This window comes from Populus nigra, chromosome 6 (assembly GCF_951802175.1).
Source record: "Populus nigra chromosome 6, ddPopNigr1.1, whole genome shotgun sequence".
Taxonomy (NCBI): domain Eukaryota; kingdom Viridiplantae; phylum Streptophyta; class Magnoliopsida; order Malpighiales; family Salicaceae; genus Populus; species Populus nigra.
The window spans coordinates 3,452,853-3,476,131 of NC_084857.1; the positions used below are offsets into that span (position 1 = coordinate 3,452,853).

Below are 23,279 nucleotides of genomic sequence, written 5' to 3' on the forward strand. Positions count from 1 at the left end.
AATTAAGTGGTCATGGCAAATGGCTCGTTTTCTCCAAACAAAATCAATCACCAGTCGTCGTGCAGTTACAAAGTATTCTTCTTTGACACTAGCCACTTGCACTTGCAATAAATCTACATCTGCCCGCTGGAATTGTCAAATACAAGAAACCTTCACAGTTGGTCACCGAGATCCGCAATTTAATTGAATCAGAAAAGCAATCTTTCTTTCTGGTATTCTACGATTGAAATTCTTGGAAAGATGGCATTCTTCCCTTGAAGTATGAGCCACCTGCATAGTCGACCATGCTTTCACCCCCATCCAAAGAAAGTTAAGGTCTTCCCTACTTGCGTTAATGTCACACGCACACAAATAGCTAGCCCATACCTGTTCATAATTCTTCAACGTCTATCTAACCACATTGAAAACTTGTCCTCAAGATTACATCAACCACCTTTGACTAAAATGGTGTAAAATGGACAAAAATCTTTCACAGTCCTCACGGCAGCTCACCCAACCAGCAATAACCAACATTTTATCATACACAAGTAAGATAACGCCACGCGCGGTCTCGGTTCTAATATTTCATTGCAAACAAATTATTATTTTGGTGCTCCATAATTAACAGAATTAACAAATTTAAAAGAAAATCATGCCCACAAGATCACACAGAGCTCTAGTTATCGCTGGCTACAATCATCGGAATGCAATTGGCTTCTTCAATCTTCAACTTACAATAATATATGTTAGAAAGCTCGTGCATTTAATTATTTTTCTAGTTGTAAAGCTCATCCACAACTTGAGGGCATTGTATAAATTGATTGCATGATTGTACAAGACAAGAAAAGACGAGCAAGATCTCAAACTGAATTAAGTTCTAAAACAAAAGAAGAGACATTCTGAAATAGATTCGCTCTATGGCAATCCTCACTGAACTTCTTTTTCTAATTAGAACTTACTAAACTGCCAAGCAATGAAGCAAAGATTGCTATAGATCGAAAATACCCAGACAATGGTAAGCTAGTCGCAAACTTACCCAAGTTCCTTGTTGATTGGCAAAAACATGTTTCACCATGCATGCATAAGAGTTACAAACTAGTACTACATATCTGGACTATCTGAACTTGGACAGTACCATATACACACACACATAATTGGGTACATGTGGTTATTGAAACCTAGACATTTACTTACCAGTAATAGTTTACTGGAAGTTGCTACATGCTAGATGAGATTGGAAACCATTTGCCACATTTGGCCAGGAATGCCCCCTCGTGTCAAATAGAGTCATTCAAATGATCAGCTCAACTTGGGAAGTACTGTCCCAACGTGCACTAATGATGTAAAATTCCACGCCTTTCAAAAGTTCGACCAACTTGGAATATGAAACGACCGATTCTAATGCAGGTGCAGATGAATCAAACCCCACATTTCATAGTCAAAGGAAAAAAATCAACCATCACATTGATGGAAGCTGACTACTTCCAAAGTTTTCCCAAATCTCACATTTCTCAAACAATGTTTCACAAAATTATAATCATTCCGATGAGAATAAAACCAAACGAGGCATAAGATAACATACCAGAATATGCTTGGCATGCTTACCTAAGAAAACAAAAAAGGTTCCAAGATCTCATCCACAAATTTCCATTAATTAGCACCAATCCCAGTTCCTGACTGGTATATTTCTTCTCTTCCTACATCATCAAAAAATACAATATTCTTCCACAAAAGGATGATTAGAGAAAAGCAAACAGATCAATACATTAACGCGTTTCAACAACATCGCAAAACCTGACGATTAGAGCCAGCTAGTTTACACAAAAACTAATCCAAAATGTCCTACCTTCTTCGCTGTGCTTACATGAAACTGTCTAAAGTATTTTTGCACATGGGTCAGCTAATCCAAACTAACAACTCTTCTCTTTCTCTCAAGCACATTCTTAGTAAGAGGGGGGAGGGCGAGGAGGGGGACACCAAAACATATCATGTGGCACTTGTCCATTGGGTAACAAATTAGGAGGCAAATTGTACCCAGGGATTGAAACATGCTCACCTAAACCCTGAGAAGATTGAGTCACTGGATTATTACCGCCACCGCTACTGGCACCACCACCTGCAGCAGCATTGCCATTATTAGTCCCTGGTGAATTCACTTGCTGTTGCAATTGCATCCCTTCTTGCTCTTGCTCCTCGAGTGGCAACCTTTCATAAGTCGCATTACTGAACGTTGCTGCAATCACCATCACCGGCCCTGCTGCTATCAGCTCCCCCATCACAGTACCTCCAACCACCTGTCCTTGTCCACCTGCCAAATAAACAGTCAGCCCCGTTGCTCCTGGAGGCGATGGGGCAGGGAGAAACGAACCCGACAGTGACAAAATCTCGAATCTTCCATGAAGAGTGATAACCCCACCAGGAGCTGCAGGCTGCCTGAGAGTAACATTGTTCACAATACCACTTCCGCTAAGGATAGAAACACCTCGATGGCGGCGATGAGAGAAAGTCGCAATGCTCTCCACGATGTCACTGCCGGAGCTGATTTCCAAGACATGGCTGTGGAGAGAATTAGGGCTTTCTTTGGTGATGACAATGGGAGGTTTTGGTTTGTTCTTTGAACCAGCAGGTCGGCCTCTAGGCCTGCGAGATGTGCTACCACTGCCTGGTTCAATGGTTTCGAGAGCAGTGTGGTCGCCAGATTCTTGGTTGTTGGTGTTGTCTCTGCTATCTTCATGTTCCTCCTGGTTTTGAGTACTGGGAGGTGTGGCGGTGGTGGTTGTTTTAGGGCTACTGGTGTTGGTGTCAGTGAAATCCTGTTCTCTTCTTGGACCCAACCGGTTCAAACCGGGAGGAGTGCTGTCTTCTTCAAGATTTCCCAAGTGAAGAGATGGAGATGAAGATACTGGATCTACACCTCTCATGGCAACATTTCCAGCCCACCAGCGATTTGCCATGTTTGATTCTTGATGGAACCAAAAAAGCCTAAACTTTTGAACAAAAAAGAAATCCAAGAGACAATAAGCTAAAGATAGCTTATTTGTGCTGCAACATTTTTTTTTTTTTTGCGTGTGTTCTTGTCTCGCGCTATTCAGTATCTTGTTGAAACAGTAACTGACAACAACACCACAACAATGAAAGATGGGAGAGTATCTTGGCCTTATTAATACCCTCTTTGTACTGTGCTTGCTTGCAGGTAGCTAGACGCAGATTGGGAGAAATCTCTAAATGTACAATCCCAAATCCAAACAGATAAAGTCCAAGACCTTGTCCTTTATACCTTCTCAACAAAAGAAAGAATCAAACCCAGCCCAAACTCACTAGCCCAGCCAGTATATACTACTGTCTGTCTACCCATGCTGCATGAATCCGCCATTAGACATAAGGGTTTCCTTCGTTTTGCATGCGAGAATCAAAAACCCTAAAGATTATTAGCCTCCAGATTGATAAAAAACCAGATCCACCAACAAAGATAACAAAAACCCACTTCTCTAAACCCGGCAACTCATTAAGATCTGAAGCCAGACATGCAAAAAATTCTCACCTTTCCCATTAAAAAGACCTTGAAGAGAAAACACCAATATAAAAGAAACTCACCTAGCCTCTTACATGAATACGTGAGTACTCCTATATAGGTGCAAAGTTGTTTGGTCAAGGAAAGAACAACTTTACAACGCTGAAAGTACACGGGAGTCAGCTTAGTAGGGCGAGCCAAGAGAGTTTCTGTTACAGGGGGTCCTCCAAATTTTAGTAGTTGAAGTTGCCTGCTGCTTTACCAGTTCTGTGATGTGGGTGTACGATAAAAAGCACATAGGCGTACGATAAGGTTTCGTGCAGTGCGTATCACTACATCCTATAGCGGTTTGCAGAGCCTGGTTTTTTCTTGTCTCCCTGTTGTTTTTTCTTTTTTTGGTTTTGTGAACTGCAAGTTTCAAGCTTCTTACTCAGTAGCTTTTTATGCTATACACCCACCCACTACTAGCCATAAAAGCTGGACCATTGACCTAGCATGACACTAGTCAATAATTACGGATTTTCTTGGTAAATTACCAATGTACCATTATGTGAATCCTTCCCTTCTGGAAACTCGATCAAAGTCATTTTAAAAAAAAATTAATTTTTTTTATTTAAAATTAATTTTTTTATATTTTCATATTTTTTGTATATACTAATATCAAAAATTATTTTATTTTTAAAATAAATATTATTTTAATATATTTCTAAAAAAATCACTTGAACCAGCCTGCCTATATATTAAGGGCAATTTTGATATCATGTTCTCCAGTAAAAACAAAAAAAAAGATGGTTGTTAATATGTTAATAGAAAGTAGATTTATGAATTTTTTTGAAAAATGCATTCATAACGCATGAATATTTATGGCATGCACGGCAACTTAATTTGACCTTTACATTTATAGAATATACTGACCTCCTGGGCTGTTTTTTAAACAAAAAATAATATTTAGTTATTGAAAATTAGTTAAAAAATATAAAAAAAAAATTGTTCATGACAAATATATAAAAATGTTGATTAAGGTTAAGTCAACACAGGATATCTTGTCAAACTCGTGGTCTAAATTATATGATTAAAATAATTTAATTAAAAATAAAAAGAATTGTGGAGCCTTTTGAAAAAAATATGTTGATTTTTTTAAAACTCGTGACCCGTGTCATTAAACTTAAAATATCAAATCTAGAAAAACCATGAAGTTTAATTCTCAATAAATTAAATATTAAATAATGAACATGAAAAAAAATATTTCAATCATGCAAGAGGATTTTAAAAAATAACAATTCAAAAAATAAGAATCAAAATCACTATCACATCTATTATTAATAAGTAATACCATTATTATTATTATTATTATTATTATTATTATTATTATCACCACTACCACCGCAGTTATTGCTAACATTGTCATTCTTAATAATAATATCAGCATTACCATCATCATTATTATTATTTTAACAATAATTACCACAATCATCACCACATTTATTATTATTGTTACTATTATTATTGTCATTATTATTATCATCACAACAACTATTATTAATATTTTTATTGTCGTCATTATTATTATTATTATTATTATTATTATTATTATTATTATTATTATTCTCTCTGTTGTTGTTGTTGTTTGTAGTAGCGGAAGCAACAATATTTTTATTATTATTATTGTCACCATTAATTTTATTATTGTTGTTGTCATTATTACTATTATTATTATCACTACTGTCATTAGTAAAATTATTATCATCACCATCGTCATTATTATCATTGCTAATTTAATTATTGTTTTTTTGTTGTTATCATTGATAGTATTATTATTTTCATTTCAAAACTATAAAAACTTGGATAAAAGGATCAAGAAAAACAATAAAAAATAAGACCAAATTGAAATCATTGTTATCATTGATAAAAACAAAGATTATAAATTGTATTTGAATGATAAAATCGAAAGACATAAAAACTATGATAAAAAGGTAAAAGAAAAAAATTAAAAATTAAAAGTAGAATGACTGAATCAAAATATCTCATATATACAAATTAAAAACTAAGGGTTAAATTGAAAATAAATAAAATTCAACAAAAGAGAAAACAACTAAGAAACAACAATCAAAACTAAAAGGTCTGAAATTTGAAAAAAAAAACAACAAAGAGGATCGTGGAGTATTTACCGAGGTAGGAGAGAGAAATGAAAAAAGAAAATAAAATAAAAGATCATCGACGATACACCGACCACATTTGGAGTACACACGTCACCTATAATGGAATAAACGATGGAGAGGAATTGTCTAGGATGGCGGAAGAGATTTTTTAACCATCTAAAACCACCGCGCGCGCGTGTAAAGTGTGCAACAATTCCAATGCGCTAGCAGCTTTTCAATTAAAAAATTATTATTATAAAGAAAAATTACATTACTACCCTCAATTAAACTTACAATAAACTATAAAAATTGGTCTAAAAAACCCTGATACCCATAACTACAATGAACTAATTGTCTTGCATCCAATGGTACATGCGTATTTCTAGTATGTATAAAAAATAAATAAGAAAATACCTAAATACCCCTCCCCGAGACCACTTTTTTTTTTTACTTTTATGGGTATTTTGGTTCTCTTGCTATTCACAAAACATTAAATGTACACAAATACCCCAAACTAGTTTAGTGGTGACTAACACGCCTCATGAAAATACCAAAATAACCCTAGTTTAAAAAGCATGCACTTTTTGATAGGAATGACAAAATAGTTATTACACTGTAACGATTAACAATAAAATGAGAGGGGTTACACTGAATCATCCTTTTGTTTTAGTTATTTGTTAATTTACAAGTGATGTGTCGATATTTTTTGTTTTTACTTGTACTTTTTTTTTTAAAAAAATAACCCAAGATAGGGTAATAACTTAGTATCCCTAGGCCAAACCAAACACAAAGATATTTTTACTCTGTGACGAGTCAAGTATATTTTATCTTGTGATGATATACTTTACTCAGTGACGAGTCATTGATATTTTATCTCGATGAATTAGAGATGTTTAGTTGACACTATAAACCCTTATCTTTAAAAAATAGAGAAGCCTCTTGGAGTATAAAAATGACGATGATATCTCTTAAAGTCAGGTTATGAATCTCTATTTCTAGTGATATATTTATTTTTCAAAGTTTTTCTCTAGAATATAATAGTTTTTTCTCGAGGAAATACTTATTTAATCATCATAAAGTCTCAGAATTTCTTAAATGGAACATTTTGCAAGTTTTAGGCAGGCATCAACCACATTAATCAAGGAAAATTGATCAAATTATCAAAACCAAAAGATTAACCGATTATTCAAGATATAAACCTTACTCTAAACTACTTGGATTTATTGGAACAACAACAACAAGGATACTAATTTTTTTAATTTATTTTAAAATGATAAAGATTAACCACTACTCGTGCATGTGAAAAAATACAAAGTTTCATGTTTATTTAAGTTTGTTTTGGACGATAAAAATAACTTTTAAAAAAAGTAAATAAAAATTAAGGTGTCATTTAGTGTCACTATATGGTTTATTGTTTTATATGTTTTTGACAAAGAATTAATAAATGATTTTGGATGTATTGTTACCTTTTTTTGTGTGTGTGAGTAATTTCAAAAATTAAAATAGGTTTGTTTAAAAATAGTTGATCACATTTTCAATTCATGATTTTTTTCATTTTATGCTATCCAAGTCAATCAACTTTTATTTTTTTCAGATGTTTTATTTTAAAATAATCATTGTTGAATTGATATATGTCACGATTACATATCTATCAGGTGAGTAGAGATTTCCTAGTTTGTTTCCAATCATGTGTGTGATTTTTTTTCTTCTGATGTTTGTATTTTAAATTATTTAATTTGAACATCTCAACTTTAAATAATTTACTAATCATTTTTTTTTAATTCATTGGTTGGTGGTTAATGTTTTTGCCACTTGACATTCTATGCGATAAAAATTAAAAAATATATAATGAATAATAATGGAGTTTTCTAATGATGATCTTTGTAGATTTGTGCTTGAAATTGTTATTTTTAAAAAAATAATTGAATTTTATAATTTACCACTAAAATAAGGGTAGATAAATGTTTAATTACAATGAAAGTGAGTGAAATTGAATATTTCAAAATCTATTTTTTCTTTTCTCTTTTCTAAAGACTTGCTAGTTGTATATTATATATATTTTAAATTTGAATGAATTTGATATATATTGTTTTGTTGTTTATTTATTTATTTATTGTTTAAATATGACCCTTATAAAGATGTAAAGTAGGCATTAAAATAATTTATTTAAATGCGTGTGAAATAGACGAGACAAGATGTCATTTAGAAGAAAAATGGTTATTGTTATACTTGTTAAATGTTTTTTGCATATGAATAGAATCAACTTTCATGGTCGTATTTTTCTTGTAGTCTTACAGAAATTATAAATGATTATTTATTATTTTAAAAATCAATAAAATTATATATATTCCATATTCTTATACTACTACTGATAACAATGTCGAAAGGCATGAACATGAATATTTTTTAAACTTACAAGCAGGTGTGCGTAAGCTGATTTAAATATTTATATTAATAAAAAAACAAAAAAAAAACTACAATATCGCTACAGCACCCTCAATTACTGTAAAATAAAATAAAATAAGAACTGTATTCCGTGTTGGTTTAAATGTGGTTATAGCGAGGAAGGGTAGGGGAGCTCAAGCTAGTATTTTAATGGATTTTCTGTGGTGGGGGTGCGTGGGACAGAGTGCAAGAAACTAGTTGGGTGGCGAGTGGGAACACGTCATTGTCTGCAAGTCCCGACAAGGTATCGAATGCCAAGGTCTGGAACACGACTCAAATAAAATACAAGGCCCCTGCCGTCTCTACTGCAATCTGCGACCCAACCTGCTGGCCGCTGGTGAAGAGGTCTAATACATTTCTCACAGCTACCCATAATTATATCGATCTATCTGCTCTTATCTTGTTCTCTGTAAAATTTAATCCATTTTTCGGTGCCCGTGTCCTAGCAGTGTTTCTTGCCTTTTTGAAGCTTTCCTTCCTCCTTCGGTTTTGTGTTCCCAAAGTGGCAAGTAAAGGCCGCAGCTTGATGCTCAGTTTTGGCCCATTTCAATAAATCCGCCTGTGACCACCTTTACAATCGTCAGAGCCGTTTCCCTGGTTCGCAATTCCCCGTCCAACTAAACCAGGGTGTAATTAGAATTTTTTCAGAATTTCTTATACTAATTGTGTTCCTTTCTCGTTTTTACTAACACACGACTCTGTCCTCTCTGTGCATGCTTGTTCTAACCAGCAATTAAAAAAACCACTGCTATGAATTTAAGACGTCCACGAACCGGGATCCAAACCGATTTTTCGAAATAAATTTTACCAGATCTCGGACCGTGAGCCCGTGAGCACAAGTCCATACCTTCAACAATTATGACCAAACTAAGCCCAAAAGGCCTCACCTATGATAGAAACTCAATGGGCCGGATTCTCAAGGGACTGGCATGTCGATGATGTGTTTGGGCCAGCCCAGGATTGTTTCAACAGTTAAACCTAAACGCTCATTCAACTTGTCGTGCTGAAGGATACAACGATTTTCTGGAAGTTGCCACACCAGAAGATAATCCTCGCATCCAATCCCATTATTCTCGTTATCCATATCAATCAGAAGTCAGAACAGAGCATGGACTTACTGCCTTAGGAATCAAAACGAAAATGGCTCATCTTCTTAACGTTTCTTTGTGCACCAAAATCCCACCAAAACCCCCTCTCTCACTAACCAAACCTTGCCTCTCAATCCCACGCTTCCTTTCCCTCTCCCACTCTCGCTGTCCCAACCCACAGGTACGTTACACCACATCTCACTCTTCTTCTTCTTCTTCTTCTTCGGTTTTAGCGAAGTTCACTTTCTCGTTGTTTATTCAACAACAGGCATTGATACTAAACAAGCAACTGCTAGAAGATTTTGCAAAGACAGGCTTGCTTGCTCTTCTCTCCGTCTCTCTCTTTTTTACTGATCCTGCTCTTGCATTCAAGGTTAAAAAGCTGAGAAACTCGTTGTTTCTTTATTTGTCTAATTCTGTTTGCTGTGTTTGAACTTATGTGTTGATATTGTTTTTTTAATTAAATGTAACCAGAAAAAAAATAAAACTGATTGCTTCATTTTGTTGATTTATCTGGCAATGTGGATTGTGTAAAGGGAGGAGGACCGTATGGTTCTGAAGTTACGAGGGGCCAGGATCTTACTGGCAAGGATTTCAGTGGCAGAACTTTGATCAAGCAAGATTTTAAGACAGTATATACTTTAGTTCTATTTCTTCTTTCTTTCTTCCTTTCTTTCTTTATTTTATATATGTATTTTCAAAGTTTGAGTGAGTTTGTCGCTGGTTAATTTCTTTGCAATGGAACGATTGAGTTTCTAACTGTTGTGTGTTTCAGTCCATACTAAGACAAGCCAATTTCAAAGGTGCAAAGTTGTTGGGAGCTAGCTTTTTCGATGCTGATTTAACAGGTTCTCTAACCTTGTATTCTGTTTCTATTTTAGGATTCTGTGATCTGGGATTGAAAAGTTATCGACACAAATTTCGTAAATTAATTAATTGGAAATTCAGAATTTTCAACTTTATGAAACTGGAAGTTTTGGTATGGGCGTGTGCATGTAGGCAGAGTTCTTTGAACTAGGATGGTGTGTTATATATCCTTATTGTTTGTGTGTTTGAAATGCAAGCAAGATGCTTCTTAATTGACACGGGTTGATGTGTTTTTATTCATTTCAAAGGGGATAGAATTGAAGTTTCTGTTTTTTCTAGCTTAGAAGGTAGCATGAAATTGACAATGTGAGGTAGATTAGGGAGAGATGCTAGCATGGGACTCAAACTGTTGGGTACTTACAACCTCTAATACACACAGGCTGGAAGGAAGTTCCGGATCCATATGCCTTTTGAGAATTTTTGACGTAAATGGATGATCGCCAAGTGCTAACAGTTTGAAATGTATGTGTATTCTGTGTGTATACTATTTTAGGTGGAAGAATAATTTTTTTCTTAAATGTGCACATAGATAACACTGGCTTTAAGGTATATGTTAAGCACGATGTCGTTGCTATGGTTCAGAACTTGTCAAATTTAGCTATGCATATTGCAGCTGTTTTAGAAAATATGGTTCTCTTCTTATGCTTCCTGGATAATGGTTTCTTGTTTCTTTTTTTCTATTTTGGCATGTGATATAGGGGCTGATCTTTCAGATGCTGACCTTAGAAGTGCGGATCTCTCCTTGGCGAATGTGGCAAAGGTGGTTATTCTTTACAGCTTTTGAAAGCTATTATCTTAGATGCCTAGTAACGAGACTAGAAGTACTTCAACAATGCAGTCATTTTTTCATGTTGTCTTAGTAATATAATTACCTTTCCAGCAACTTCCTTGGGGTACCTTCCTATGTAAATGTGTTTTCAGATGCACATTCAATTTACTAGCAGCACCAGCCTGCCTGCAGACATGGTAGTAGTTGATACACTCCAGTATAATTTGTTGAACCTTAAAGAATTTATCTTAATTCTATTACTTCATGAAATGCTTTTGGTGATGTCTTACTTCTGACTTCACCACTTTCTGCAGGTAAATTTGAGCAATGCTAACTTGGAAGGCGCGCTTGCTACCGGCAACACATCTTTTAGAGGATCAAATATAACAGGAGCTGGTATGTTGCATCACTGGTTTTACTGTCAAGAACATCTATCTGTTGAAGAAGTCATGATATAAAAATTAGATTCTTCTCATTAGCAACCGAGCTAATTCTATTTGTGCCTTGTGTCATCACTCTAGGAGCCAAACACTTGAGTGATAACAGCTAGTTGTAAAATTTGTTTTTCTGCTACCATCCTGAGATGTGTTTTAGAGATTGGATGTGCCATAGAGGAGAGTGTTTGAGTGTGATTACTGTTATGTTTCTGTTGTTTGATTGACTTCGTGTGTGATCAGATTTCACAGATGTGCCTTTGAGAGAGGACCAACGTGAGTACTTGTGCAAAGTTGCCGATGGGTAAGACCTAAGTATTGCTTGTAAAATGCAACTGTCTGTCTATTTTGAATAGATCCACATTAAATCGAGCCATTTCTCATCAGGGTGAATCCAACTACTGGAAATGCAACACGCGATACATTGCTTTGCAACTAGTTTATTTTCACATTGAAGTGATGAAAAACAGGGAAGCCGCACCAGTGCATCTGTAACAGCTGCAATTTTCATTTTAGCTCAGGTTTGCAATCAACTTGCTGTAAGTAATGTAAAATATCAAATCAATAGTGTTGCCTTTATTCTCATCTATATAAGAAGTATACGTGCAACTGTATAATGAATCAAACATCTATCATAAACTGGATTCTTTTGTCACCTCTTTAGAGTCTTTGCCGGATTGAGGATACCATAAATCAAGTATGCTTGTTTAATCATTTACCGTTTTCCATGAAATTGTTAAAAGGAACCACCTACTTAACAAATGTTCGCGATGAAATCTCCTTTTGTTTCTCATCGCTTTGGTCCACTGCACCGTCCCAGGATACCCATGGAGCAAAAGGAATTTTCTATCAATTTAGTTTTGTCAAATTTGTTCCCCCCTCCACATAATACTACAATGTTAATGAAAGAAACTAAGATTTCCACGCTTCAGTTGGTATTGACAGTCTCCCATTGTTATTCTTCCTATACCCTTTTCAGTGATTATATTTTGTGGAGCATCGTCCTCGCCTTTGTCTATGGATTCACCAATTTCAACTAGTTTTCTTTGCTCTCTGTAATTACCCCGAAACTCACATGCTATTTGCTTGTTCTTAGTCTGAAGAGGTCTTCATTTGCTGTGCCAATCTCTATTAGCAAAGATATGATGGGGATCCGTGGGTAAAACTATCTGTATAGATGAGAATCAGGTTGCCCTAATCAAACAGTTGTCAAATGTAATGATTCCACCATCGTGGTTGGCATTATTTATGCCAAGACCAGGATTCTGTAATCACGCTGGATTCAAGGTTCATAGCGTTCCAAATGATAGACTGAAGGTGTAAAGGGCGCTGCCAAGTTTGAAAACCAGTGCAGTATCGGAGGTCACACAATCTCGAGTCACGGTCCAATCCAATAATTGCATTAAAAGCCGAGTGGCATTGGCATTAGACTTTATATCATTCAAAAGCAGCCTGATGCTTTCCTTTCACCTTTTATCTCCCCTTTTTTAATCAACAGTGCCATACTTCACTTGTGTACCTTTGGTGGTTCGTGGTATATTCAGTGGCATTCAAAAGAACTCCGATTGGCCCTTTTCCGCCTCATGTAGAGTGGATGATCCACTCACATGAAGCATTTTGTATCTTTCTACGCCAGAAAAAATTTTCAATTCATCATGTTGTGACTTCTAAGAGCGGTTGCTGTTGAAATTCTTAAATTTTATCCTTAGGTTGAGAGGAAATCTTGCACTTATTTCCTGGATGGTGCTATACCACCATATACTTTCAGCAGTCTTGATGCTTTCGCTTTTACGGGGCCTTTTCTCCCCCACTCCTTTTCACCTCCGAGCATTCCATTTTGTCGCAAGTGTTGGAATGGACTGTAGCAGTGGAAGTGATAGCTTTTCTCTCTCATCATAGCAAAAAGATAAGAAAAGAACGGCTGGTTTCGTATGTAAGAAAATGGCAGCATCTAAAATAAATTAAAATAACTTTTAATATTAATATATTAAAACGACTTAAAAATATATAAAAATTAATTTCAGTAAAAAAAAAAAAAACAAGATTTAGAGAAACACTGTTTGGAATGGATTTCCAAACGGCACTCAATCTCTTTTCCTGTATATTCAGTATGGCAAGTTTTGTAGAGGGGAATGTTTACATGGCTGAAATGTTAAGGAGCTAGTCTAACCTAGAAGTAATACTTTCCCAATTTCTGCATCTTCTAATCCTAAGCTGCATACTGCTGTTCTTTATGTTCCCTTTATTCATTAACTCGCAGCAATATCTTCTTGGTGCCTGCTCACGGGACGGCAATAAAATTATTAGCCACGCACATACACTAACAGATATAAACACCATAAACATGAATATGGGGATGATTAGGCATGTAAAGACCAACCTTTTTCCAATAATCTGGCTCCATTTTCAAGGAGGATACAAGAATTCTCTGCACTGACATTGCTTGGGCATACTGTGTTGTCTTACAAGTCTTCCCTGGTTCATGCACGATCCTCTTGTAACTAGTCAAGGACCCATTAACGCCCCCTTCCTTGGCCTGCTCAAGCATAAAAACAACCGGTCGTTTACAAGGGTCAGGCTCCATGGGTCGGGTATTGAATGTGAATGGCCCATCACTCCAACTCCGCCATGTCTTGAATGTCTGCTCTGGTGTTTGCAAGCCGTTGGCTGGCAACAATAATGGGTACAGCTGAACTGTGTAGCCCCATGCTATGGATATGGACCATTTCCGCTTGGAGTCATGGCAAAATGTTTGTTGAAAAATCCGGGGCGGGTCAACCTGGTATGCCTGATTTATGGATTTAAGCGAGTCTATTCGGTCGTGATTTGGAAACAGCGGCTCCAGATTGTCAAGGTGGTGGAGTGATACGAGCGGGGCTAGAGGATGTGCTGCTAGGAGACCATATGCTCTTCCTCTAATATCAAACTGTAGAAATCAAAACACGCCACCGAAAAAAATTAATAATAATCAGTGTCAGGAATAGCTTGTTTCGAAGAATTTCAGCAAATATAACTCCACAGCAAATGAAATTCTATCATTAGAAATTCCCACAATTTTTTTTTAAATTAATTGAAAGTTCTATCATATCTCAAACTACTTCGCAGGGGATAATCTTTTTCTGAAATCCCACTCGTTCGAGGCAAAATTCAATTTCAAAATCACTAATTAGTGCGCACCAAAAATGAACACAGTAACTAGTGATCACTCACATTAACGGTAATAATTCAATTTAAACAGAGGAGACACAGCTTCATCAGCAGTTAAGCAGTCTCGTGTCCAAAGAAATAGCAACAAATTTGAATCACCTTTCCAAACTATCAATAAAGGAAAATAAAGCTACTGCACTAAATATTCACCATTCTTGCATCATAATTACTTCCATATTTAACTGAGAAAGCTGCCAGACAATCATCTACCACGCATTCCCTTTGAAGGTAGGAGTGTCCAAATCTTAACTGAAAAGAATTAGACCTGGTAAAACGAATCTAAATGTGTGAATAATTCAATGGCTAAGTGGCCAAACCATGACCCTTCCATGTGACGGAAACTTTGAAAGAAAGTGTTTTGGCGATGCTCTAATGACCACCTATCAATTCTTTATCACTGGGTTTGATATTCCAAATCAAAAGGCAAATGGACGTGGCAATTAGAGATAGCAGATCATGGCTAGGTTAAGCACCCAAAGAAACCTTACTGTTTTCTTCTTGAACAAAATACTTCTCTTTTTACTGAGACCAACAAAGGTCACCTCTTTTGTTGGAAGTGTGTGGGCAACTGAGCACAAAAGGACAGAGCAGGCTTTAACAACCGACCCCACTCGGAGGCGCCACCTAGTATTTCCCTGTGATACTAAGGACAACACCCAGTAGCATGAGTAAATAATATCCATGGAAGCACACGTTCATCTCTTTCGAGGATTAACACAATGATCTTATTCTTATAAGTTCAGACGCCTCCTTTCATCACATATTATTTCAAGTCAAGAAGGCCAAGGCTTTTTCCCCGATCTTTCTTGATCCTTTTCCACATGATTTCGAGAAACCTCGCTAATTAAGACAGTGACAAGTGGTGGCAGAACAAACTGATATTTAATCATAATCAAAGATCATTACGATTCAATTCCTTGCTGCCACGTCCCTAGTAATTCCCGCTAGCCCTGTTCTTACAGGGACGACACCGTACAGTTGCAGGTGGTTTCATTTTATGTGGACCACCATGTCTCTCTGTGTGTGACACGATAGATAATCACCGCTAATTCATTTCTATTATTCCCATAGCAATTATTTTAAGGGAAAGAAACATGAATTCAACTATCAGCTAGGCTCTGTAAAGATCTCATATTACGATTTTCTTTTGTTGCAGAATGCTGCTACCTTTAATAACTACTGTATATGCACAGAGAGAGAGGATCTTTAGTCCAGGTATTGGGGACACGTGAAGGTCGACTCCATGCAACTGTTAATGAGCTGAAAGCCATGTTTAAGATTGCAGTAGCCATTATAATTTAAAATATTTTTTATTTAAAAATATATTAAAATAATAATTATTTAAATTTTTAAAAAATCATCAAAATAATATAAAAATATATAAAAAATAATTTTTAACTAAAAAAAATTCAAAATTTAAGAAGCACAATTCCAAAGGGCCCAAGTTTCTGTCACTTTTGCATTATTTGTAAGGTATTTGATGCACAACCCATTTAATGTAAAGTAAATATACAAACGCATTATATGTAAGTGGATTTTTATTATTTTAAATTATTTTTTTATTTTAATATACTAATATAATTTTTTTTAAAAAAAATAAATTATTTTAATATATTCAAAAACCTCTGCCCATGGTCCCAAACAGCTCTATATGTCAAATATTAATAAATTAAAACTACTGTACGAGTCAATTACAACTAGACGATTTTGATCCATATAAACCCCTTCAGTGTAATGATTCGACGACTGCCAGACAAAACTTGGGACTGGCGACCGTTGATCTATGCCCCTTCCCTCACGCACACAGTATCATCTCTGCCGTTAAGATAACAAAATGGCCTAAAAATCAATTTAAAAGCAAACACGTACCTGGTGGAACCCACGTTCTCTAGAGAGCGGGACGCCGATCTCACTGATACAAGCCCAAATCCTCTGATCAGAACCGTAGAAATAATAGTACCTATCAAGACAACCGTCCAATATACCGACCAATCTCTCAGCCAATGGATAACTAAGAGCAAATCCACCCCCACCGAAAGCCATGTCATAAGAATGAACCACATCTTGTTCCACACTCTCGGAATTCCCTCCAATGTACCACATTTGATTATGATCATACCTCGATAACACCGAAACTAAGTTGTCAGTGTAATACACGGTATCATCATCTCCCATGACAAACCACCTCACATCAGGCAACCTTAATTTAACGCTATCACTTATGATCCTTGCAATCCTGACCGCTGATCTTGAGCTAGAATATTTAAACTGGGTCCACTCTGGAGATGACACCTTGACAGCTGGGACGTTTTTATTGGTCTGATGGCTAATGATCTTTTCCTCAAGCCAAACAAACCCTCGCGTAACGTTCGGTACCCACCAGATGGAGCTGTACAAGCTACGATCGCGCCATGTGGCGGTTGATCCACCGATGCAAAAAAGGACATGGGAGATGTTAGTGGGCGGGCCGGGTGCGAGTTTGGTTCCGGTTCGGGTGGGGTGGGGTAAACGATTCCAGAATTGGTTTTGGTTGGGGGAAAAAGTGGTGTAGAGGACGAGAGATATTGAGAAAATGAGACAAAGGAGGAGACATATTCTCGTGAGATAAGAGAAAATCTTGCAGGTTTTATCTGGAAGAGAAACCAATTTTCTGGCCGGGAAATGAGTCTGATTCATTTCGAAGGAGCTCGAGGAAAATACTAGTTGATCAGAGACTACCAGAAGTTGCTGGAAGAGAAATTCTAGTTTTTGGAATTAGGAAGAGCATGCACTAATGCCCAGAAAAGAAGTGGAGCTCAGACTTCTCTGCTAGTGTTGATGATACAAAAAAGAAAAGGGATGGAAAGGAAAGGAGAAGCCTTTGAGAAATTCTAATTTCTAAGACTACCCATGACCCCTGTAAATCTATTCATCTGGGCCCAAACTCAGAGAACCAAGACATCTTCTGCTGATCAACACATAAAACAGGAGAAAACCCAGAAGAATTTGAATTGATAAAACAAAGCTTACACGAGACACGATAAGGAATTCCTCTGTGGCTGATATAGTAATACACACACACACACACACATATATAGTTTTTAATCTTCTTCTGGTATTTCTTTTTTGGTTTCTCACTTGTCGTACGTAGTGGTGTTTTAACCATGTGTTTGTTTTCGGTTTTTCTTCCCTGGACTGGGATGAAACAAGGAAAAGAGTATGGCAACACTATAACGAGGCAACAGGTAGAGATACGGAAAGAGACTGTGTGCGTGCTTGCGCGCGCGTGTGTTGTGGTAAAGAAAACGGGGTGTTTTTATAGTTGTCAACGACCAATCAAGGATGGGCTGTGGATTTTATTTATAGGGAGGGTGAAATGGTTTCTTTTCTTGGTTTCATAATTGCCAGGGGAACCAAGGGTCCTCTTCCGGTGGCCGGTGGGTGTTCGTTAGGGTCATAGGATGTTCAATTTTGAACGTGGCAAATATCTTGGTTAGGTTTCATTATTGTCGACGGAACCAAGGGTCCTCTTGCTCTTGTTGTTGTGTTTTGACATCCGATTTGTTTTTTCAGCTAGGGAAATATAACGGTAAAGATTTTAGAGTTATCTTGTGATACACTGTGTGATCTCAAGTTATAGGTGATGTTAGCAGTTTCATTTTCAAAATTTAAATTTTATCAGTACTTTGGGGTTTGTTTGGGATTGGGGTTAGATTGTGTTTTTTAAAATTTTTTAATTTTAATATTCTCATATTTAAAATAAAATTAATATTTTTCTAATATATTTTTAGATAAAAAACTTTTTAAAAATAATTTTTATCAGGCTCTCAAGAAACAGTTGATATTATAGTTGGAAGATTATGATCACATGCATTAATAAATTAAATATTTTTTATTTAGATATTTCAAAATAAAAACTGAAGTGTTTAATAAATTTGTTTTTTTTTATTTTGTTTATGGTAATATTTTTTTTTTGGGAATATGGAGGAAAAAAAATTATGAAATTGAATCGTTTCCTTTTCTTTCGTTCGATATTTCAAGTTGATATTTTAATTAAAAAGGAAAAAACTTAGAGAACCTTCTTGGCTTTGAGATACCTTCCACTAATTACTGTAAAATTGATTATTTACACACGTGCGTGAAACATCTCTCATAATTATTGATTATTTAATTATCAATAAAACTAAAATAAAGTTTAACTATTTTTATAAATAATAAATCATTTTAGTTATTTTTTTTAAGTTTCATGCTGTAGCCCCTGGGTTTTTTTCAATACCCACATGGCTTTTTTAATTGGTTATTCAGGATTTTTTTGCCTCATTTCTTTTATTTTATTTTTTTAATTTCATGGTTTAATATGATTTTTTTTATTTCATTTGGGTTTTTTTAATATATTTTTTTTAATTTTATCTTTTAATATATAATTTTATTTAGTTTTACTATTTATTATTGAGTTGATGATAAATTAATTTTAGTATTTTTAATTATATAAAAAATGTTTTTTGGCCTCTTTTATCTTTATTTTTTTAATTTCAAATTATAATTTGAGTTTTTATTTAATTTATTTTTTTAGTATTAATTGATTGAATTTTTTAAATATTGATTGATTTTTTTCTTTGTATGTATCCATTCAAGGGTTTTTGAATAGTTCTGCTGAGTTTCATGCCAATGGCAAAAAAATATTTCAAGAATTTAGATATTATATTTCTTCTTATTCAAGCAGCTGTGAGAACGTGGTTAATAAGGCAGTGTTTTGAAACATTCGTGTTATTAATTTTTTAAAAAAAGTTTATTTTATTCAGAATGAAATTTTTATTTTATATTTTTAGATGTTTTGATATGCAAATATTAAAAATAAAAAAATTAATTTAATATATTTTTAAATAAAAAATATTTTAAACTATTATTATTATCACAAATTACTGTCCTAAACCCGCCTTGCTGGGGGCCGTTCGAGCGCATAACCACTAAAAACTCCAACAGTTGTTGAAAAGTCAGCGCAAGGGAACTAAGAAATCAGTAAACGGTACAATGACTTGGGTTGACGACATCGATCAACTTATAACAGATCAGTCACCAAGACCATGACTTGAAAATACAACGATGAATTTGGTATTATTCAAAAAATCAAATAATGAAATTTTCCACCCACATCGTACTAGTAGAAAAGTCAAAAAAGAATAGTCTGTATGTGGTTGCCTGAGCTCCTCGGCATCATTTTCCATGACAGCTCTCCTCCACAAGACTGCACACTTCTCCCTTTGTCAATGGATTTCCTTGGCAGCTCTCTCTCTAACGCCAGCATTTGTAATCGTAACGCCATTCATGTCATCGTACAGCAATATTCTCAGCTTAACATTTCTGGAGTCATTGGCATGGCAGTTCATCTTCACCATCATTTGCTGATGAAAATCAGATCACTCCATATATAATACACTCACGTAATATCATCGATAATTATTCTTCCACGAGGATAGATCATTGAAAACGATAGATTAAAACAAATTAGATTGCTGGAGGCAGTGACAAATGCAAGCCTTGTTGGGCCATGGAAAATGAATGACCATGGATTTATCTACACTGTTTGCAACTGGAGATGCTTAACAACGATCTATGTATCCTGGCCCAAGGAAATCCAATAAGCCATGAGACCCATGGGCTAGTTTTAACTGGAACTATGGCAAAATTGCAGTGCAAAATTAAGCTCGGCCTCCCAAACTTCAAGACAAAAACTTTCAGCTTACGGGCATAGAGCTAGGGCAAAACAAGCAAGACCTAAAAACTTGCACAAGAATGAGGATAGCCTGGTGCAAAGGTAATGGCTGATGAGGTTCCTAGCATCACAAGGCTATCCCTTGATTTGCTAAGAAATCAGCTGAAGTAGCAAGCTGTCCTCTATATTTGTTGTGTTCATTAATGACTAGCCCATCACAAGAAAGGACTTTAAAACTCATCAGCCAGTGCTTGATGAGTCCTCGGCTCCTAACACAAGGCAATATTTAAGGCTGCAGTTAAAAAAAAGGAGATCCACTAGGTTATTAAATTGACAAAGTTATGCTTAGGAGATGGCCAAGGAGAACATTTTCAGACTAATACTAAACACAATCCTTGATTTCTTTATCCTAATTCTTCCATCAGTAGTACCATTATCAATACAAAACTCAAGATATAGGTTTTGAAATCAAGGTGTATTTGGAAGTATTTCTTTACTTTTGTCGATTACGTTGCATATCTCGGCCGAAATGAATTCTTTGATTTGAGATTTATTCCCAAAGTAAAACCCACTGAAATAATTAATTATTATTACGGCAAGAAATTATATATTTTAATGGTTTAAGCTTCATCACCGTTTTATAGTTTAGTTATCTCGAAAAAGTCTATTTTAAGCCATCTTTGTTTGTTGTTTTGCAATCAAGTCGTGTTTTTTTTTAGACAAATCATGCTCTTCATTACAATTAATTTTTCCACAAGTTGAGAATCAAGACCAGACAGTTTAGGTAGCACTTGTCTGCTACATGTGAAGACAATCTTGTATTTTTATCGTAGAAATAGTCTTTCGTAGTCAATGATTGCGCAATCATTAAAATATTATACATTAACGCGTGTTCATTCTCCCACTGATTAAGCTATTTGAATTCGGCAGTCTTGACTTGGACGAAAAACAAAGAAAGAAAAATGTTTTGAAATTATGGGTTATGGCTATATATCGATAACAAGGAATCCTCTTTCATGCAAGTTGTCTCGAGGCAATGTTTCAGGAGACTGAAAGAAACATATCAACAATTAAAAAATTTAGTAGCCAGGATTCCTCGGCATCAATTATGAATAAGAAAATTAAAAATTTAAGAGCTCTTAATTTATATTTTAATTGTATTCCTATATATGGTACTCAATGTGTCAAGTCACCTCTATAAATAGCTAGCTAGAGCAACAAGAATTTATGCCAATCCGTGAACAGATTGGAGAAACATGCATAATCCAATCGCATCAAGTTCGAATGGAGAAGTCAAAGAAGATTAAAGAATGGATTCCAATTTCTTTTGAGAATGCTCCGAACTGATCGAAAAGTCGAGTAAAAAGTTGCTACTCGTCTCAAGTCAAATTTTAAGAAATCTGCGTTTCTTGATGAACTAATTATAACATCCTTATTTGCCTCGAACAGTACAGTTTGTCATAGTCATAAACCTTCTATTCGATTAAGGCTACTCAATTAATTTACCTGGGATAATTTAAACTATGCCAAAAAATAATCCACTTGGTATTTTTGTAATCGATTCCTATGGCTATTAGTAAACACACTCCACCTAATACGTTAATGCTGTGGCTTGTCAGCTCTCAAATGTCCCATTTAAACCCAATTTTTCATTTGAGAAATATGATCTCTGATCAATGCCATTTAGTCCTAATTAATGGAGAGAGAGCTTTCTTTGACTTGTTAACCAGACGAGACGTTGAAGAAAAAAACAGAAGGATTCTAATTACATTCACTAGAGGTACAAGAGGAGAGCTGGTCGTTAAATCAAAGATTGAGAGCTTCACAATCAAGCTTGTTTAATTAATTTGTTTACAGAGGAAAGTTGGTCATTAAATCAAATAATGATCGTGATATTATAATGATCTCTGCGTTATTATTTAATAACCAATCTTTCACAAGTGCCTGTCCTTGTCTGCTCGAGCCTCTTCATGGATAGGTTTTAATTCTTTCATCCGTCATATCTAGTGACGAGTGGAGTATTAGAACGAAATGATCTTGTAAATACACTTCGCCGGTGTCTTTGAAGAAATCCGAGCACAGTACTTCTCTCGAGATATTTTGTATGTCATTTGGAATGGAATAACAAAAATATTGTTGAAATGATCTGATCGAAATCTTAAACATGCGAATAGAAACCCGTTACGAATGATGATTAGTTTTTCGAGACATGTTCGATTTGAGAAACATGGCTGGATGTTTGAATATCCGGTTCAACACTACCTTTAGCAAAGCATCGCAGTTACTTCTCAACACAAATTAAGCGTTCAAGAAGCGAATATTGTTGCAAATTTGTGATGCCGAATGACGATCGGAGAGTACTGGTTGCAAATGCGAATATTGTAGAACATCACTACGTTTCAAGGCAATTGCACAATCTCTCAGTTGTTAAGAACATCAGCAATATTTATCAATAAATATTACAATAAAAAATAAACCTTTGAAAAACAAATACATATATCGTTACGCTACACTCCAACGTCTGCCTGTTAACGACAATCTAAAACAGTCGCTCGCAAAGTTAAGTGAAGCTAGCAGGCAACTTCATGAATGGGTTTCATTATTGAACGTATAGTTGAGAAAGCACGCGAGGAAGTACAGCAATACAATGATTATATTAACTATTTCATCAAAAGTACTCAGCTCCCTTTTCTTCTCGTGTGAACCCTCATTCAATTGATCTAATTGTCTGGATTCTGTGGTTCGTACTGTTTTTTTTTTCGTTTTTTTAAAAATTATTTATTATAATTTAATTTAAATTATTTTTATATTTTCATATCATTAATTTTGATGTATTAATGTTAAAAAAAATTATTTTAATATATTTTCAAAAAATATATATTTTAAAAATCACTCATTACTGTAATTTTTATCTTCAACGTGTATATATATATAAAAAAAACAAAAACAAAAGTCCCAGCAGTTACTAGAAAATAAATAGAGATAGCTACTTAGGTAGGCAGTATAGTATACAAGGGTGGTATTATAATCCAATGTCTCGTCTATTATTAATGACTGGAAGTAATTCCACGCATGTGGATCGGATCGGAAGATATACACTTAAATGTCACATTTCAAAAAATTGCCAAAATAATACCCTCTAACAGCGA

At 35.1% G+C, this 23,279-nt stretch overlaps 3 protein-coding genes across 3 annotated transcripts; 1 reads left to right on the forward strand and 2 right to left on the reverse strand.

The window, feature by feature from the left end:
• Positions 1 to 1,600: 1,600 nt before the first annotated feature.
• LOC133696470 (AT-hook motif nuclear-localized protein 15-like) lies at positions 1,601 to 3,914 on the reverse strand. The gene has a single exon (XM_062118662.1). The coding sequence runs from the start codon at positions 2,931 to 2,933 to the stop codon at positions 1,923 to 1,925; it is 1,011 nt and encodes a 336-aa protein (XP_061974646.1). The 5' UTR covers positions 2,934 to 3,914; the 3' UTR covers positions 1,601 to 1,922.
• Positions 3,915 to 9,098: 5,184 nt separating this feature from the next.
• Positions 9,099 to 11,886, forward strand: LOC133697465 (thylakoid lumenal 15 kDa protein 1, chloroplastic-like). Its single transcript, XM_062120027.1, has 8 exons — positions 9,099 to 9,342; positions 9,430 to 9,534; positions 9,698 to 9,793; positions 9,937 to 10,009; positions 10,727 to 10,788; positions 11,112 to 11,193; positions 11,475 to 11,535; positions 11,619 to 11,886. Exons 1-8 carry the CDS (start codon positions 9,214 to 9,216, stop codon positions 11,668 to 11,670), a joined length of 660 nt encoding a protein of 219 aa, XP_061976011.1. The 5' UTR covers positions 9,099 to 9,213; the 3' UTR covers positions 11,671 to 11,886.
• Positions 11,887 to 13,275: 1,389 nt separating this feature from the next.
• Positions 13,276 to 17,973, reverse strand: LOC133697464 (uncharacterized). The gene is made up of 3 exons (XM_062120026.1): positions 16,308 to 17,973; positions 13,612 to 14,157; positions 13,276 to 13,508 (listed from the first exon to the last, which is right to left on the reverse strand). Exons 1-3 carry the CDS (start codon positions 17,112 to 17,114, stop codon positions 13,392 to 13,394), a joined length of 1,470 nt encoding a protein of 489 aa, XP_061976010.1. The 5' UTR covers positions 17,115 to 17,973; the 3' UTR covers positions 13,276 to 13,391.
• Positions 17,974 to 23,279: the final 5,306 nt, after the last annotated feature.

Bases quoted from the DNA above. Each gene is read 5' to 3' on its own strand.
- LOC133696470 (XM_062118662.1), bottom strand. From the start codon at position 2,933: ATGGCAAATCGCTGGTGGGCTGGAAATGTTGCCATGAGAGGTGTAGAT.
- LOC133697465 (XM_062120027.1), top strand. From the start codon at position 9,214: ATGGCTCATCTTCTTAACGTTTCTTTGTGCACCAAAATCCCACCAAAA. The intron at 10,010-10,726 runs GTTCTCTAACCT...CATGTGATATAG, and splicing joins TTTCGATGCTGATTTAACAG to GGGCTGATCTTTCAGATGCT. The intron at 11,194-11,474 runs GTATGTTGCATC...GTGTGTGATCAG, and splicing joins ATCAAATATAACAGGAGCTG to ATTTCACAGATGTGCCTTTG.
- LOC133697464 (XM_062120026.1), bottom strand. From the start codon at position 17,114: ATGAATCAGACTCATTTCCCGGCCAGAAAATTGGTTTCTCTTCCAGAT. The intron at 14,158-16,307 runs GTACGTGTTTGC...TGATTTCTACAG, and splicing joins GAGAACGTGGGTTCCACCAG to TTTGATATTAGAGGAAGAGC. The intron at 13,509-13,611 runs GTTGGTCTTTAC...TCCCGTGAGCAG, and splicing joins AGCCAGATTATTGGAAAAAG to GCACCAAGAAGATATTGCTG.